The sequence below is a fragment of the Sinohyriopsis cumingii genome, chromosome 13 (assembly GCF_028554795.1).
Source record: "Sinohyriopsis cumingii isolate HCF-2022 chromosome 13, ASM2855479v2, whole genome shotgun sequence".
NCBI lineage: Eukaryota > Metazoa > Mollusca > Bivalvia > Unionida > Unionidae > Sinohyriopsis > Sinohyriopsis cumingii.
Window position 1 is genome coordinate 36355594 of NC_142973.1, and position 19301 is coordinate 36374894.

A 19301-nucleotide genomic window follows, 5' to 3' on the forward strand; every position below is an offset into this window, starting at 1 on the left:
TTTGGTGCAGAATTGAAAAAGCACGTTTCAAACACATGCAGTTCCAGAAAATGCAGCGGCTCACATTCTTTCCTCTACAAAGAAGTTGACATCCAGGTTTCATCTATACCAATAAATATAGGTTTGATCATGAGCACTCAGAAATTTTAAGTTATTGAATTTTTAACACCATGGTGTTTGCTTAGGTTACTATGGGAACTGAATTAGTACCGTGAGTCCTATACAGACCCTGGAAAGGTTAGTCATACATCCGGGCTCTTCTAAGCAAATGGTGGTGCTGATGAAACTGTTTATCAGTGTATTGATGTTGAGTGCGAGCCCAATGTACATGTTGGATGGACAGGATGCCAGTTATATTTATTCAAGATACCCATGTCTGAACAAGCAGACTCGGAATGTTGGACTTAAAACTCTAATACAGCATTATGGAAGAGACAAAATCTGGGATAAGATGCAGCAAAGCACTGATTCAAGGAAGTAAAACGTTTGCAGAGTTCATGTTAGTGAAAAAATTTCTTTTTGGAACAGAGATATCTAAGATAGAATACCCATGGAGCCATACATGTGAGATGTTGAAAGTTGCACAACCATAAAAAACAGCAGCTTTTTCATGCTAGTTATGCACATGCATTTCAAACAGCAGACAATGAAAGGAGTTCTCAGCACAGAATATTTGTATACAGAGGAGGATTAACATATTAAATTCAGAAACAATCAACAGATTAATGCTTGTTGGGAACATCAGAGAATTCCCATACAAGATAATTAAGTGTGTGTAGATCTCTAGTTGGCAGAACCACTATGGCAACAAAAGAATAAAGAGACAAACTCGATGATATTTTCTGCAGACCTTTTGGCACTTAGTTCCAAGTCATCATTTGGTATTTGTATTACAAATATGATTACTATTACACGTATCTAGTATGCAACATTTTAAAGCAGTGTCATTAACTAATGATGAAATTGACGAAAAAAATACTTGATGTTATTCTGATATATGAATTCTTTACTACACTACTATCTGTTCATCCTGATTCTTTTTTACCATCTCCTTTAGTTTTACTGGTACCAGTATTTTTAATAAAAATTGTAACTTCTATTTTCTTGCATTCTAAATATTTGTATCATTGTCAAAAGGTAAAATGTGCTTAGTTTTGTTGTAAAATCTAAAACTATTAATTAACAAGGGACTAAAGCAAAAAGTGGGTCAACTTCATGTGTGCAGAAATTATTGCCATATTACAGAGTGTTGTTAGAAACAACTGAATAGTTGTACGAGATGCATTTTGCAAAGTTGTAGAACCAGCACTTGTATTGTCACCACATATTCCATTTAAATAATATTATCATTTTATTTCTGCATATTCCTATCAGTACTTTCCCCTGTGGTAATAATTTCCTGATCTGATTTTCATTTCTTGTGCAATTTTTACACATCAAGAATTCTCACAGTATCATTAAAAACAAGTAATCTGCACCAAATTGAGTTGTTTAAGAAGAAATTAATTTTTTAACCCAAAAGTCACTGAAGCTATGAGTTCTGGCATTAGAGTCTCACATTAAATAACATTTGAAGTAGCCATGATAGTAATTTAGGATGCAACTGTACGATTTTCACCTTTGGTATATTTGAATCTTGAATGTGACGCAGGAACATGGCTCCAAAATAAACACATCAATTTTAGAACCAGTATTCCAGTTGAGATTAGAAATGCCCATTCTTTTTCCTTCTTCCAAACCAAATATATCCAGTGGCTTCAGAGATGCAGGTAAAATAAATAAATTCCTTTGTATGAGGGCCTCAAGGTAGATTAGTTCTAAGCTAATTTTAATTCTTTTGACAACATCATAATTAGCTGTCAAATATGGAGCAAGCCTATGGTCTTTCTGCCATCCCAACCAAGACCCCACCACAACCACGTGACCATGCCCAATGACATCACAGTAATAATCGCTATACAACTAGAGATGACATCTCTTTAAGTATTTTATTTCAGTAGAGCTTTAACAGAGTGGAACAATATGAAAGAGTGACAGATATCTAAATGTTAGAGAGATATTTAACAATGTCTATTCCTCTCGCAACCACTTCCTCATTGGAGATCACACACACACTAAACTTAGATTAAATCCTGAAATCATGGCAGCATCCCTGCAGGGGAGATAGCTTGACCATTTTATTTGATTTTATTGGTCTCTGGTTATCCCATGGTATTTCTGTTACTTGAACATTATATTGCAGTGTGTCCAGTCAGCATGGTTGAAAAAGGCATACAACCATTGCTGAAGGACTCACATTACATGGATATGAAAGAATGAGAACCATACTATAAGCCAGTGAAGATAAAAGAGTAAATATCATATGGGTTTGACTGTCTTTGATTGGTTGATAATGAAAGTAAGATTTTAGCAAAAAATAATCTTCTGAGAGCTTGTCCTACTTGTAACTGAAAAAAGTCAGGGACATTGTTTTATTAACATAATTTCTGTCCCTTTACAGACCTGAGTTGAGAAGACTCGTTACTGAAATCAGCACCTGACTCTTTGGTGTAGTATTGAAAGCACACATTTCAAATTTGTGTAGATCCAGAAAATGGTGCAGCTGTTATGGTTTTCTTTTCACGAAAGCTGTTGCCATAGATGTGTCTATACTGATAGAAATTTGATCTTAGCACTAAAAATTTTAAGCTATTGAATTTTAATATCATGGTGTTTGCACAGGTTTACAATGGGAAAGGAATTAGTACAGCGAGTCTTGAACTCTTGAGTTTTGTGCAGAAACATGGAATCTAAGCAGAATACATCTAGAAATGTAGAGGTTTTCCATCTTGGATTTAGTCTTCCCATTGCATTTCACACTGATATGCATATTCACAAACAATTGCTCAATTCAAATGCATCATTGAAAAACAGTGATGCATTCTCATACTTTGTTAAAAATATTTATTACAGATGCATTCTCCAGATACCGGTGAATATAGCTGAATAAGTTATAACAGTTCTTGTTGGAACAATGGACATTGTTAGAGAAACTTTAAATTAGCTAAACTGTAAACTTTTCGGCAGCATTTGATGCAGGATTGCTCAAGGCTTCTCCATCTCATATGCTCACAATGAAAAATCCATTTGTACCAACCGATGACGACTTTTAGGTAAGGCATAATTGATATTCAAAGGTCTACAAAAATTACTAGAGTCAAAATTTATATAAAGTCGTACAGCTGTGGTAAAAATGGACTAGTACCTTTGCTGCTGTTGCCAAAGTGGATTAGTTGGTTGATTTAGTTTGGTTTGTTTTGGGTTATTTTAATGCCATGTTTCAGTACATGATTGGCTATACATGGCAGCTAATATATTAGGTGGAGGAAAAAACCCAAAAGAATACCAACCCAAATTGGTTCATCTGTAACAAAAACTCACTCTGTGAGATGTGCAAGTGATCTGTAAAAGCAAGCACCACAGTACACTTGGGCACATGGAACCTCTGTTGATCTGATGTTTATATCCAACAGCCAAAGTCATTTAGACATGAGACCTCAGATTTCGGCTGATCATTATGGCATTTACACCATTTTCAGATAAAGAGAATCTATATCTGGCAGCCTGAAGAAATTCCAAGTACTTTTGAGACACCAAACACCACTTATGTAGAACCACTGACCATCCACAAGTAACTGGCAACATTCTCATTTACACAATGGAGGCAAGTAATCACATGACAAGCATCTTGTACCACTGCCATGGAAGCCCCTCAGATCTGTATCACAAGACAAGCATCTTATACCACTCTGCCATGAAAGTCCCTCAGATCATAAGTCTCATATGAAAGACCAGAAGTGGGAGATAGAACCTGTGACAACTGGATTGAAAGTGCAGAATGTTACTGCTAGGCCATCAGTGATGATGATGATGCTGTTAACAATACAGTTAACTGCAATAATATTGATTTTACGAGTACGCTTGTGGGGGGGGAAATGATTCCTTGACTTTCATTCATTTTTAAAAATCTAATTTATGATATAAAAATATTTGACTTGCTATATTTCTTTCTTTTTTTAAACTTTATATTAGTCTTGCAACAAGGCATAAAAATAAGACTGAAATATATGTTCTTACAAGAAATGATAGTGTAAAAGTAGGCAGAACTAATGCAACATAAACTCTGACAAATCATGTATCATAAGTTTACCAAAACATTTATTGAAAAACATAACAACAAGAAATCATTCTCATCAAAAGCAGCATGCCTGAGAACCAAGTAAAATAGCAAAACATAGTGATCACTTTAGTACAGTTTAGTAAGGATACAAATTCATGATTTCTGTATTAGAACAGAAATCCCTATTATAAAAGCTATATTCATGGACATTAAATTAGTAGGTATTAAGGGACTGATCAAAGACAGCTACAAATAATAAGTTACCAAGAAAATTTGTGATTTCACTGTATCAGAGACATACATGGCTGAGAGACAAACAAACAAAAGGACAAAAGATTGATTATAATGAATGAATACAAAATAAAAATATGCAGTAGATTATATGATCTATAAGTATTCAGTAGATTACCTCCAGCCAGCTGTCATTTAAATCACTTCTGTCCCCAACCCAATATTAAAATCACTTCTACCGCCCACTAACCCAGAGCCAGAAATCATGTAACAAAAAAAATGCTTCTGTAGGGGGCAGTGTTTTTCGAATTTTTTTAAAATTGCTTCTGTTGTGGGTTGGTTGAATTTAAAAGTGCCTTCCCCCCCCAGGGGTATATGTTGTAATGGAACAGCCCTAATCAATCAATCTAATCAATGCAAGATTTATCACTTGCATAGAGTCGAGGAAATTAAGTTGCAAACAATACTTTGGAGTAAGAAAATGAAATTAATGAATTTTTGACCTTTACACAACTAACCTGGACAAACCAGTTTTGACATACATAAACATTTACTTTCATCTTTTTATAAATGTATTTCTTCATAGCAATATCTCTCATTACTTTCAAAACATTAGTTATTTTAGCAAAGTATGGATAAGAAATGACAATGATATATCCCTCTTACTCTCCTAAATGAGCTTTCATCCAGACGATACCTTGTTGTAACAATTATGTAGTACCGTATGTCACCAATTTTGATGCACCTCACAGAAGTCTATTTTTATTCTTGTGACACTATTGCACACATGCTCCAGAGAAAATAATATATTGCAGAGCAGCATTAACATTGGAAAACAATATTTACCATTTCTAAAGTTTTTTCTTATATTTATCATAATCTTCATTTTGGAACAGATTCTGTTGCAAAAGTTAAAATAATCCCATTGGGGAAAACCTTATGACTTTAAAAAAATTAGATTTACGGTATAATTGTTTTCCAATACTTAACTGGCACTGTTAATGTACAGAGGCTCAATCTCTGAATGCACTATTTTTTCAAACTTTAAAACTGTTTTGCATCCTTCATAACTTGCATCTCTAAAAGTGCCAATAATCAGAGACAAAGACATGTTACAAGAGACAGTTTTATTTTCTCTTTTTCTAATTCTTACCATTATCAAACCAATTTATGCATAACAAATTGGTTAAAGTATGTTATATGAGATTCTCTAAACAGCTGATTGAAAACTACAATTAAAGCAAAATTTCTTATTTATCAGACAGAGAATAATACAATACTTTTTAAATAAGAAATAATATACTGGAAGCTGATTTAGTTATGAAATATATTATAAAATTACGTTTCATGTAAATTTCCACAAATTACAACAATAAAAGTACCTCATAATATCAATAACGACATATCCATCAAAAAAAACTTATAATGTTGTACACCATTCTAAACAGTGCTACTGATGCAGTTATCAGCTGTGAGAAACATGGCTAACAAGTGTTGAGAAACAGACTGGATGCATATTATGGCATGAAGTATTTTTATGTGGACTTAACTTTTTAAAAAAAAAGATTTATTGAAGAGCAGTTTATTTAATGATATATATCCTTGTTTCATTTCATAAATGAGAATAATAGGATTTGTGACAAATGTTTCTGTCTGGGTGACTCAATATTGATCAGCGTAAACAAATGTTTCTGTCTGCGTGACTCGATGTCAATCAGCGTAAACAAATGTTGTCTCAGTGATGTCATTGAGAGATGCATTCTCTCAAGAACTGTTAGTTTATGACACTGCGTCAAAATAGGTGTAACATCAAATTAGGGTGTAAGTCAATACGTTTGTAATGAACAATGTCATGAGTCAACACCACCACACTAAAGATCTTTCCATGCAGTAAATTATTAGGTCATTAGCTAAAAGTACCTCATTTATTTCACATTAAGTATTAAACAAATTAGGTACTTTTAGCAACATTTAATGACGATGACCAGAAAATTTACCAAATTACAGATAGAATAAAATTCACAATGCTGCGTGGAACAAACTATAGTCTAATCCCATTCCAATATTGCCACTGTAAATCACTCATAAAGTAAATAGTTATAATGTTTCCATGCACCGCATAAAATGTTTAGTTTTAGTGGCTTGGTGTGAGTGAAAGCCTTCAGCTTTAGTATAATTTGATCACATGTCATCTATAAATAGAAACCAGCAAAATCCAAACCAAGCTTGTCCCCCAGCAAACAAACATGTGGTTATTGGTTTAAAGAATAAATAAAAGCATCAATGGTAAAAAAAAAAAAAAATACACTGAATAACAAAGAAATATCTCAATATTTAAGCATTTATTTCAAAACTCAGAGAATAATCAGTGATGGTTTTCAAGTCCTATTGCAACTTATTTGGTGCTGATGCTGACGCATGGAATTGAAATACATAATTGAAATGTAACCTCGTTGTCATAGTTCTTGATTTCCCCTGCTTGAATTTGAAATATGTGCCATAGAAGGCCTTTACCGAGTAATCTTTTGAAATTGGAACATTATGTTCATCTTCATCTACAGCACTTGTACTGGGAACAAACTGATGTAGATTTATCATGAGTACTTAAAAAACTGAACTTAACGATTGCTGTGCCATGATAATAGTGTCTGCAAGGCAAACAGAATGAAACTTATATAAAGTGACTTCTTGGATTAATGTCTATAAAATAGAAATGGGTGTGCTTCAATTTGAATTGTTTCATCTTGAATCAAATATCAAACCCTTGCAATCCATCAAAAAGATAAGGCGACTCTCCTGGTGTATGTTGCTGCCATCAATCACTAATCAAAGTCAGCAGGGATATGGAACTACAACCATATGAAAACTATAACAGACTTAACTTACAAGACTTGAACAGTGTTTTAGGGTTTCTCTGTACATAAATACTGACAACTTTGTCATTTTTCCAGTACACTGGCAAATCTTGTTGGTAAAAATCGGCATATATTGGTTTAATGGAACATCTGAAACATAGTATAAAGCACTAGTGTATGATGAATCATCATTTCTGTTTACCACTGAATCCCTAAAATGTCTAAATTTCAAACCACATGCTCCACTTGATAAAAGGACACCGCATCAGAAGTTTCAACCAAACTGGGTCAATTCAAAATTAGCTTCCGCACCTTAAGCCATCTCAACCATTCCACAATGATGCCATGTGCTTTCTTTGTTAAATGCTGGAATAAAGCCGCACCTAACATTCATCAATTTCAAAATCAAAAAATAATCACCTACCTACAAATAATCGTCGGATGGCATGAACTATAAAATGTTCCAAGTTAAGCATGACATGCCAAGGTTACGGATGTTTTTCAAAGGCAGCGAATATGCTGAAATTCTAATTAACAACATTTTTATCACTCGTTTTTCAATATTATTGACACTGATACACTGTGCTGTAGAAGTTCATATTCTAAGCTTTTATCTATGTCAGTTTAAGATTTTAGAAAACACAACAACATCGCTGCTCTTCAAAAATTACTAAATTAAAAAGATGATGCTGATTTTATTATGTTGAGCTTATCTTCTTGTTATTATATCATTTTTAAACTTCAAAAAATTTAGCTGAAATGTAAAAAAAACTATATAATCAACATCGGACTTGTTTATTTTTTTGAACTCGGTGCATTGTTTGAAACAGGAAATGAGTTTTTAACAATGTTACTACAATATGGGAGTCTCAGATTCGGCCAATGTGGGTAAGTGAGAAAGCTTGCCAGTAGCTTCTCAAGGGTCAGTGGTTCTTTCTGGGGATTTCCCTGGTTCTTCCTCCACCATTAATACTGGCCGCCATGTATAGCCTATTGTGTGCTGAAAAATGGCGTTAAACCCTACAACAACAACAACAACTACAATATGGTAATATGAATAAAAATCAAACTGTGTAATATGCGGACATATATACCCCACAGGGGGTGCATGGTAGAGAAAAACTTGGATAACCCACATATTAAATTCACTAATTTACAGCAATACAAACTACATTTGGTAAAAAAGACTGGATACTGTTACACAAGGCTTGTACACACTGAAATCCTTCAGTATTTGCACACCTTCAAATATCTATGTTAATCTTTTACATTTGAAAGAAAAAATAAAGAGAAGGACCTTTGCTGAACAAATTTTGTCTAAGTAACTGAGTTGCATCTTCCTATTTTACTCAACCTCGATTGTTATGTCTTGTTTCAAGTTTTTATTGTGCACAATAAATGTGCATGCAAAGGGCCAGTTTAAATTATAAATTATTTATTTCAGTTTGTGACCAGATGATTTAGGTACTGATTGTTATTTGTACAATTCTTACAAGTAACAATCCCTCTTCACAATATCTAAAATAATTATTATGAACATAAATAAATGAAAAGTTTTCACCCATGCTGTTGTAGTGGCGAGTGATGAAAAGCCTAGTACTTCATAATGTTATGGGTATTTTTAAATCCATGTTATAGTCAAAACTCAATAACTGATGCAATCATAACAATGGTGCCATAAATGCACTTTTCGTGGGGTAACGATTTTCAGGGAGTACCAATTTCTGCAGATTTATGATTGCTGACATTAATAAGATAGCCCCAACAAAGAATGGTCCATCAGTGGTAACAACAGGACCCAGTTCTTGTCATTCTCTTTCAAAATAATTAAACAATTATATTAAAAAAACAGAAAATCAGACTGTTATTATCAACCTTTAAAAGAGATGGCACCGTCTAAAACTGCTGAAAAAAATCCCCATTACTTGTTTGGATACTGCAATCAATTTATTCATAGATTTTGGCTGACTTCCCCTAAGCAGTATGATGTTAGGCTGAACAAGTGAAAACCAATGAAGCATGGTCAATAAACTTGGTGCATGAGAATGAACACACATACTTGTGCACACATGCAATGATTTTCTGGACTATTTTTATCAGAGGTTCTCAAGAACAAAACTAGGTCCCAATCCTAATACAACTGACATGGTTCCAATGTAAAATAATTCAAAATTATGCAAAATTCCAAATTTCGGCAATTAAGTCATTCAATTTTTACCCCTTTAAATGATGAACCCTGGCCCCCAATCCAAATCATTAAACGAAAATCCCTGCAGTGTGAACATTAAGTATTTGTGATATCAGACAAACCTTGCTGTGAGTTAGGTCCAGATAAGACATTTCTTCCATCCTCTGACGCCCTCGCCTTGCTCTTCGAACCAGTCTAGGTATCTTGCCAATAATCTTCTTTCCATTAGAATCATCATCGTCGAAGTCTGACCCCTCCCAATACTCTGACGCCTCATCATTCAATGCTACAAAGTCTAAACAATATCGAATCAAAGGTCCTACTTGCAATATTTCTGCAACCTTCTCCACCTGTTTCACATTCTCATCTTTCAGATGGATTGTTCCAGCATACAAGTATTCGAGAACAGTTTCGACTGCCCTAGGACTGACATCATCGGGAAGATAAAAGTTTAGGTGTTCATTTTCCTGTCTGTGTGCAAGGTGATTAAGAATTTCTGGGCAAGCGGCAATCAGCACCAGCTTGTGGACCTAGACACAGAAAAGAATAATAGTCTAAATCAGAAAGACTTCGAACAAAATATATCTCATTTAATTGCTAACCATTTCTGACCATAAATTACTACCTAACAGCTCAACAAATACTGACCATATATTTCATCATGGTAGTAGATAAGCAAGACAAAGAAGCCTCTTTTCTACTGCAATGGTAGAAGTATCAATAAATTTGGTACGGTTTGGTCAAAAAAATTCAATTTGCTAAACCCCCTGATGTATGCTGATCATGCTTGGAATAAATCATTATGAAGCAAAGCTGATTCATTCTTGTAAAAAGGAGGCAGAAGACTCCTTTTCTCATCTGTGTCCATTTCAGAAATGCCAAGATGAATTCTGTTCCTACTTAAGACAAATCATTATGAAACAAAGACGATTCACTCTTGCAAACTGCCAATCAATGTATAATTTTACTACCAACCAATTCAAGTAACAATCAAGATTAAGATAATTCCATACTTAATGAAAATAATTATTGCAATACAAAGTTTCTGAAACTTGTCTGAATCATCATGATCCATTTGACAGCATGGCTGACATTTTCAGTGGCATCAATGAATAAGGGACATATAAGACAAAGAAGAATGGGAGTTATGACAAGACTGATTACATCTAATTCGTGTTATAAAAAAGCACACTACAGTGGGATTTCATTGTTAGTGTCAAAGCACTATTTCCGCAAAGAGACTGCTCCGGTGGCCTAGTAGTTAGAGCGTCCACCTCGGATACGGGGAGGTCATGGGTTCCATCCCCGACCAAGTCATACCAAAGACATACAAAAATGGTACTAACAGCTGCCTCACTTGGCACTCAGCATTAAGAGGTTAGTGTTAGGACTGGTCAGCCTGGTGTCAGGATAATGTGACTGAGTGGGACATCATGCTACATGTCTGCAGCATGATTGCCCCAGTACTAGACATCACTTTAAACTGCCACACTACAGACATCATAGCGATATGACTGAAATTTTTTTAAAGCTATTCCAAACTGATGCATGTACAGTAAACATCATGTTCATCTGAAAACTGTATTAGGACATGTAACTTTTTCTAACTTTAGTACAGTTGCACAAATTTCAGTTCCAAACCCTATGCATTTCAATGGCTTCTTCCTATCTCTTATCTTGATGTAATTCTTGGAATTATTTTCTTCATTTGACATGAAAGATGGCAATTGTATCGCCCACCACATGACATACTCAGATTGAAACGCAATGTCCAATAAACATAACTGGGTCCTTTCTGCTTATTCTTATTGAATATTCTTTCTTATTCTTCTGTACTGATTAAAAAACTTAAAGGCTTATTTTTTTCTTTCGTCTTTACCATGTAGCAGCAGCTGGATGCCATTTTTAAAAAAACATTCTATAATCAATAGTTTGATCATGTAGATGCTTTGCATGACAAAATATGTGCAGTTTAAAGTGTCTGAGTACTACTGTAAATTAGTCTGGTTCCCTGATTAATTTCACTAAATCTTACATGAAACCCAGATCCAAATCAAACATGGACTAGCCGATTATACAGATTTTACGCAATAATCTTATTGCTGTAATTTTTCCTTTTATTCCATAAGTCTATGTTTTAATGGTCATTGTCAAAAGTCTTACAGCAAAACTGTAATGGTTGGCAGGTTTGAGGTACCAGAGTATGGGCAAGTAAAATAAATTGACCGATAGTGGTCATCTTCAGTTTATAATGCCTTTTGTTCTGCAAGTTGTATTCTCTGCAATCTCGTAACAGAACATAAAAGTACCTATATTTCACATTTATATGTACTGCATTCTTCATTCACGTAATGTGTATCTGTCTGCAGTTTCTTTCTTCTATCAATGCATTATTTCACATGATACAGTAGCAATGTTATTTTCTTGTAGTCAATAGCAAGGTTAGTATAGCATTTTCTTATGCATACATGATAATGTGAATGTACTATTTAAAGCAAATTTTGACAAATACAAAATATGTGCTTATATTGCAACTTATCAGTTACACTTTAATTGTAATATCTCTCCATGCATGGGATTCACTGACTCTCAAGACTTAAGTCAGCCATGGGCAGTTTAATGCACTATGATTGCAGACTATGAACAACAGGTGTGTCGATGATTGTTCTGATGCATGTCACTGATTTCAAGGTGACTAGATGATAATGGTGAATAACATAACCCATGAGATTTCTTTGACATGTACTTGGAAATAAAGACACTCACCTCTTAGGATTAGCCACCTGAAAATCTTGCATCCCATAAGTAGTTTTTATCTCTTGTTTGCAGGTTTATTATGGGAGACGAATACATATTTAATGTTTGAAAAATAATTAAATGTATCAAAATAAGTGTTTTCAAATCATTATCAAAAGTTAACTTGTCAGTTATTGTATGGATGCATGCTGCCGATTTCAAGATGAAAACTGGATAAAGTGGAAGTGAAAGCAGACATGCAAGTGGACACAACACTCAAAAATGCAAAGAGTGAATTCATTAACAATGGAATATTTCAGTGAGGGGCTTGGTTTGCATGATTAACTTAATATTAAGTGCAAATAAAGATAACTAAACTTTTAGGACATATTGCAATATGATTAAATTAATTTAACACATTTCTGTACTCGGCTGTTAAAAATATTTCAGTTTAAGGTCTTTTGCATAGCCATTTCCAAAGCCCATATATATCTATGCATTCGTGTCTTTTCTGTACATGTATATATCTTTGTCCTTCTAACTACATCTGCACTAAAACCTTTCCATTCTTTCCTCAACAATATATCTACATGTACTATTTAAATACATACATTCTCTAACTTTAATTATTTACATTGTTTTAAGGTGCAAGCAAAAAAACACGACAAAAGTTCTATACTTGTAAAAGAAATGTAATGCAATTTCCTTAAAACATACTGTACTTTATTATACTTAAATATTTTAATTATTTTAGTTATCACATTCTGAAGTCATATTTTCGGCCAAGCTCAAATCCCCCAAGGGCAGGTTGAATTTTCCATTTTTAAAATTTGTAAAGCCCTGCCCTATGTAAGGAGTTCTTAAAGAAGGAACATATACCTTGTACTGGGCATCTCTCATATGAATGACGGCATCACAATACTTGTTCTCTCGCCATAGCTCTGACATCTGAATCAAAAGCTGATTAGAGTGATTTGGTGTTCGGAAGGTCTTCTCCATTAGTCGAACATTTTGTGGATCCATTACTGAATGGATATAGTCTGTCAGCAGCCAGAACTGAAACATATAGGAAGGTCTGATGAACGAAAAGGAAAATTTATTGAAAATGTTTATTTTTCTGGCAGTAAATTTTTTCTTGTCTAAGATCCAAGTAATATCCACAAAATGAAAAAGAGGCATGCATAACATTATAGTCTATTATTAATCTATATTAAAATCATATCACTCAGGCAAACAAAATAAAAAAATATGCATGGTAAAGGTTATGGTGCATAATGGAAAGAAAATAAATAGTTGGCCTGAAAGCTGAATTAGAGTGTTTGTGCATTCTATCCACACATTACAGAAACCAGTGGGAACCAGTCTACTGAGGACTGGAAATGTTATACTGGTGCAGTTATGTGTGGCTAAGCAATCTAATCCTGAAGGTTAATGTGTGTACAAAACAAGCTGTTAATTGATTATCTAACAGTTGTAATCTGGAGAGTTTAAGGCCTAAAGTGGGATGTTTTTTGAGGTACTAAAAATAATAATGGGATCAAAGGTTGTCCATGATAGCTTTCAAGTCTTTTAATAAAAACTGGTGAACCTTTCGCAGAAGTAAGATCAAAAGGATAGTGTTACTGAGAGGATGATTTTGGCAGAAGCAACTGAATAGGTATTTTGATGTTTTCGTATTGTTAAATTGTTTATGCATTGTTCAAGATGTTTTTAGATGAATATTTAAGGGAATTTTACCTACATTTAGTTCATTTCATGTTAAAATGTCAGAACATCAGATTTCTCTCACTTCCGAAAAAATGCTCACTAAGAAATATGAAACTCAGGAATATATGTCATGTCCAACTAACAAACTTTCTCCTTGGGATGAACTTGGAGTATGGATAGTTCCCATGTCGAACGATAATCTCCACCCACTTACTGTTGCTCCCGCTCACAAGCCATCGTCAAAAGGATCCAGTACATTCAACAACAGATTCCAAGGGAAAATATTCTCGACAATGATTCTAAAACCTGATTGCAAGGTTCTTTCAGATGGTGCTTTAAAGAAAGGCATGAACAACCATACACAAGGATATATTTATGAAATAAGGATTTTCAATGGCAAAGTCCCACTGGGCAAAGTCATTTTTACTTTCATAACAGATGGCCATGTTTACCTTTTTTCATTGAATTTGTTGTCCACATCACCTGGTAGTGTCACCCATCTTTTATATAAGTGGTTTGTAGCAATCATGAAATCTATAAAAATTGGTACCTTATGAAAACTAATGTGTGTGTGTGTGATTTGGATTTTTAACATAGTCACATTGCTACAATGTCTGCAGTGTGGCAGTTTATAGTAATGTCTAGCACTGAAGCATCATGCAGCAGACATGTAGCTTCATGTCCTACCAAGTCATATTATCCTGACAACAGGCCAACCAGTCCTAACACTAACCTCTTAATGCTGAGTGTCAAGCGAGGCAGCTGCTAGTACCATTTTTTAAATAAGTCTTTGGTATGACTCAGCCAGGGTTCAAATCCGCTTTAATCACTTAGACCACCGGAGGGGTCTGAAAACTAAGGAATAAGTAGTTATTTTCACCTGTCTTTTTTGTGTTCTGTGCTTTTCCCATTGATTTGTTATAAATCTGAATGGCTTAAAACTGAATAATGAAAGTGTTTTTAATTCATTTTAGTGAAGCTGGAAATAGCTAAGTGAACATATAAAGAATGACAGAAAAAATTGTCTTGGTTTGTTCAGGAATTCAGACTATTCAACAGATTTTTATGCTGTGATATAACTGATTTGTTTTGTATGAACTTGTTTGAATCTTTCACAGTTTAAGTATGTAATACCATCATGATAATGTTGTATTGAAGATAATTATTTGAAAAATATTTAACATGGTAGCCAAAAACCCAGCCCTAGACAGCAGCATCAATAACAATGCTGAGAATAATGGATTGTACTTAGTTTTATCTTCTGCAGTTGTCATCTTGGTTCATTGGTGGATCTTAATTATCACAACTTGTGCATATACACAAGAAAATCATACTTTGTCATATTTCGCATCTTTAATTCAGTGTTTCAATTTTGGTATTCTCTTACTTTGAATGTTTTGTATGATGTCCTTGTAGAATACTACTCTTTTTTTATCAAAAGATAAATTTAGAACTCCACCGGAAGTGATTTTATTTTTATTTACATTTCTATTTTTGCTGAGCCAACAGATATAACCATCATTTTTTCTGTGGCAACAACAGTTTACGTTTTGTGTTTGCATATGTTCTCATGACTAACTGAAGGATTCTGTTCATATTTGGCATGAATCATTTTAAAAGTAAGACAATTCATTCCATGACATGCTGGTATGCCCAATAGATCTTGGGATCATGGTCACAGTCATGGAGAATTTGCATCAGGATTTTGGTTTAAAAAAAAAATTTCCATTGCCTTACATTTCCTAAACCCCTTAATGGATTTGGTTCATACTTGGGATGATTCATAATGAATCTACAACAATTCATTCTACCACGTGCAGGCTTGATCCTTTGACCATGAGGTCAAGGTCACAGGCAGCTATTGTTAACAGCTATATATTTTCAAATTTGTTTATACTGGGATGAATCATTATAATAAATTCCCAGTACTTGCCAGAATGAATCATAATGCACAGGTACAAACAGTAATATTAGCAATCTTTTATAATATTAATAGCTGCTCACTTGTGATAGTAGACTAAATTTCTTTGTAAAGTGGAATGTACAGCACGAGCATAACAGTTACTTACATAGATATAAGCGGTTATTAAAAAAAGGGTTTATACATGTTTCGAGTGTCACTGTAATTTACTTTATTTGAAGCGACCAAAAGATGACAAGAAAATGCTTATTTTCTGAACGTTTAATTTAGTTTATGTTTCAATCTACTATTGTCTCGTATACTAGTAAATGACTCAAGATTGTACTGTGATACACTACTACCAGATAAAAAAATTCAATTCATTGCTGCAAACCATTGACTGTGACCATCACCAACTTGGAACTGAATACCAAAGGAAATCAGAACCAGTGCAAGTATAAATGCATTTAATTATAATCTAATTTACTTCATGGAATATGGAACATGTCTGATTTGAAAGTACAAGACAACTTCAAAGTATCAATTCTAAAACATCCACTTTGCTTTCTATATGTGTAATGTATATAACCTACTGTGGCTGGAGCATTTCTTATAATCGGTTAAAAGGATGATGAGAATCTTGAACTAAACCAGGCGATCTAAACACTTCCTTCAATATTAATATTTGTTTTGTTAAAGAAACATACTTCAACTTTATCTGATTTTGGCATTCCCTGCTTCCAATACATTCTAGGCAAAAGAAATGTAGGCCAATGGAACTTGGAAACGTGTATTTGCTTGTGTGAGAATCTGACTAGAAAAAGACATCTGAGTAAGAAAATTATGACTAAAACATTAGGATTTTAATTTGTAGAAAAGCATCAATATGAGCTGCCAGGTGTGCGAGATATTCCTGAAAATCTGACTTATCATTACGATGTTAGTCAACATCCGAACATGCTACATAATGCCACTATTTGGGCAGTAAGACCTCGACCCCAAAAACAAAAATACCAGGGTTGATGTCTTACATTGTAGAACTCTAGTACAACCCACATAGCACATGTACATGCTCTAAGTCACTTTTTGAAGCTACTGGTGTCATTTTGGAGAATTTGAATACACATATCTTTAAATGGCATTTTTTCATTTTATTTCACACCATTTCCATCAAAATTCCATTGAAGACTGTTGTATTTGATCATTATATGTCATATATCTATGTTGACTTACATGTCCTTATATAGCTAAGCCTGGAATTTCATTCTATGGTAAACAAATATGCACCATAATTGACAAAAATTTTGCTTATGAACATACTTCTCATACATAAATAAGAATAAAATAACAGTTAAACTTTCTTGAAATCAGTAATATTTCAATAATAATAATATTCAAAACAATTATTTTTATATATTTATATTTCTTTGCCCTTACCACATTTAAGTTAAATATATGTTTTTAATTTGTAATGTTGTTATTCATGGATTTCCACCTTAATTACACTAGTGTGTTCAATATGATCATTGGATCCTTTCATTTATTGTGAAAATATTCTACCAGTGAAAGTATGGAGATTCCTTCTCTTACGTAAGTTGCAATTTATGTTTATTTTAATCCGTGTGTGCTACCATACCTAAGTTAGGCAAATACCATGATAATATCGAGTTGTTCCCCAATGGTACATTAATCGGGACCAGCCACCATATGTTGCTTTTTTTACATTTACACGCTTTGATTGACGAAGATTTTGTATAGGAATAGAAAGAAGGAAAGTCATAGAAACTTTACAAATTATAAGTAAGCAGCAATAGCAAAACAGCTTTAATATGTACTAATAAGAACATTATGTACCGCGATAATACAACGTTCCGGGGTAATAGTTCATTCCAATATCAACTTTCTTGACCCAGTGTAATGTCGAACTGCCATTGTAAAATTCCAGTGATCGATAATTTTTGTCTGGAAATGTTATGACAGTTAATGTGCAGATCACTCAGATATCATGACTGAATACACTTTGTCATAACTATATTAAGATTAAAATTTAAATCTAAAATTAGTTTTTACATTTATATCAGCAAATGTGCGTACATGATCCGTGTGACTTTTACTTAGGAGAAGAGAAATCGGTGTTAATCAACAATTTTCATTATTCAGGCCTAGGAATGGGCTGTACACTTTAACAGTTTCACATGTCAAATTAATCTTCCATGCCTTAGTGTTAAAACCCATGAAAGTTACAAATGACCCAGTGTGATACAAGTCTACAAGAGCTGACGGTGCGCGAGCACTGCAACGAAAACAGGTCAACATGCAAGATTCATAGAAAAGGTTCAGCTGAATTGCAAACTAATTGTTGCATGCAAATTATTCAGTTCCAACAGCTTGTGCATTTTTATATATACCCGTTAGATCTGCAAATTTAAACCCAAATTTCAAAACTTCTTGTAAAAACTGCATGGAAGGCTCTGAAAGCGGAACTCAGGGCGACTTCGTGCATTATAAACCGGTTGAATCTAAACTTCTGACACGGACATAAACTGAGGACAAAATGCGAACGTGTACTTGGCATTGTTGTTGTACTGTACGTAAAATAGCAACCAAGTTGATAAAGTTTTCAAGTACGTGAGAAATTAGTGATATTCGCTTCTGTTCGGACCACAATTTCTCATGATCCCTGTACAACACATTGACAATGTGCCATGATATGTTTCTTAAAATCCAGAAGGCGGCCTATGACGCAACACCATTATTTTTAAAAATTTACAATTTTACTAAAGTATGCGTCAAACACTATGATACCGTACACGCTGCCCATATAACTTCATTTTGTGTGCGGAGATATTGGCTCATATATCTCATATATAATAAATAATAAGAATATTAAATGGATGATTGTTGGTGGTGCAACTGAGTTAATTCTCAATATGCAAAACGACGGATCATCGCTTTTGATGGTACAGACAAATCCGTGAAATCGACTTGGATCTTTTGTATCGATATTCTTAATTCGTGGGACGTAGTATAAATATAGCAAAAAAGAAAATGAAAGTACTTCGGTTTCGAGGCAGAACAGGCAGCAAAATAAAATAAAGTTCTGAAAAGAAAAAGCTTAACTGTAATAGCAATAAATTGGGGGTAACGTTCTAAACTATTTTAAACAATATTCCACTTTTTCAATTATCCAACCAAAATTAAAGAAATTAAAATTTACTTTTACCAGGGAACAAGTGCATTCCTACGTGGTTTGATATATATAAAAAAAGCAATGATAAAAAAAAATGTCTTAGCCTTTCGTTGACTTTACCAAATCCACCAGAACAGGTATTTACTGAACTATATACAGTCTTTCAAAGTTTCTTTAGAAAAGAGCAAAATATGAAATAAAACGAAAATTATAATTAAAGGCTACTAACGATAATAACTGTTTTTTCAATTTAAAATGCTTTAAAACTTAAATGGCCTAGGAGAATATTATCTGGGAAATTTACTAGTGGTGAAATCAGGATTTGAGACCATCAC

At 33.8% G+C, this 19301-nt stretch overlaps 1 protein-coding gene across 1 annotated transcript in view; it reads right to left on the minus strand.

Moving 5' to 3' along the window:
• Positions 1-18291, minus strand: part of LOC149785210 (uncharacterized) — a 35655-nt gene extending 17364 nt beyond the window's left edge. The window contains exons 1-3 of the mRNA XM_089979020.1: positions 18185-18291; positions 13049-13225; positions 9556-9963 (exon numbers count right to left, since the gene is read on the minus strand). Of these exons, the coding sequence (XP_089835146.1) occupies positions 9556-9963; positions 13049-13192 (552 nt within the window). The 5' untranslated portion in view covers positions 13193-13225; positions 18185-18291. The remainder of the gene's footprint in view (positions 1-9555; positions 9964-13048; positions 13226-18184) is intronic.
• Between the last annotated feature and the right edge of the window lie 1010 nt (positions 18292-19301).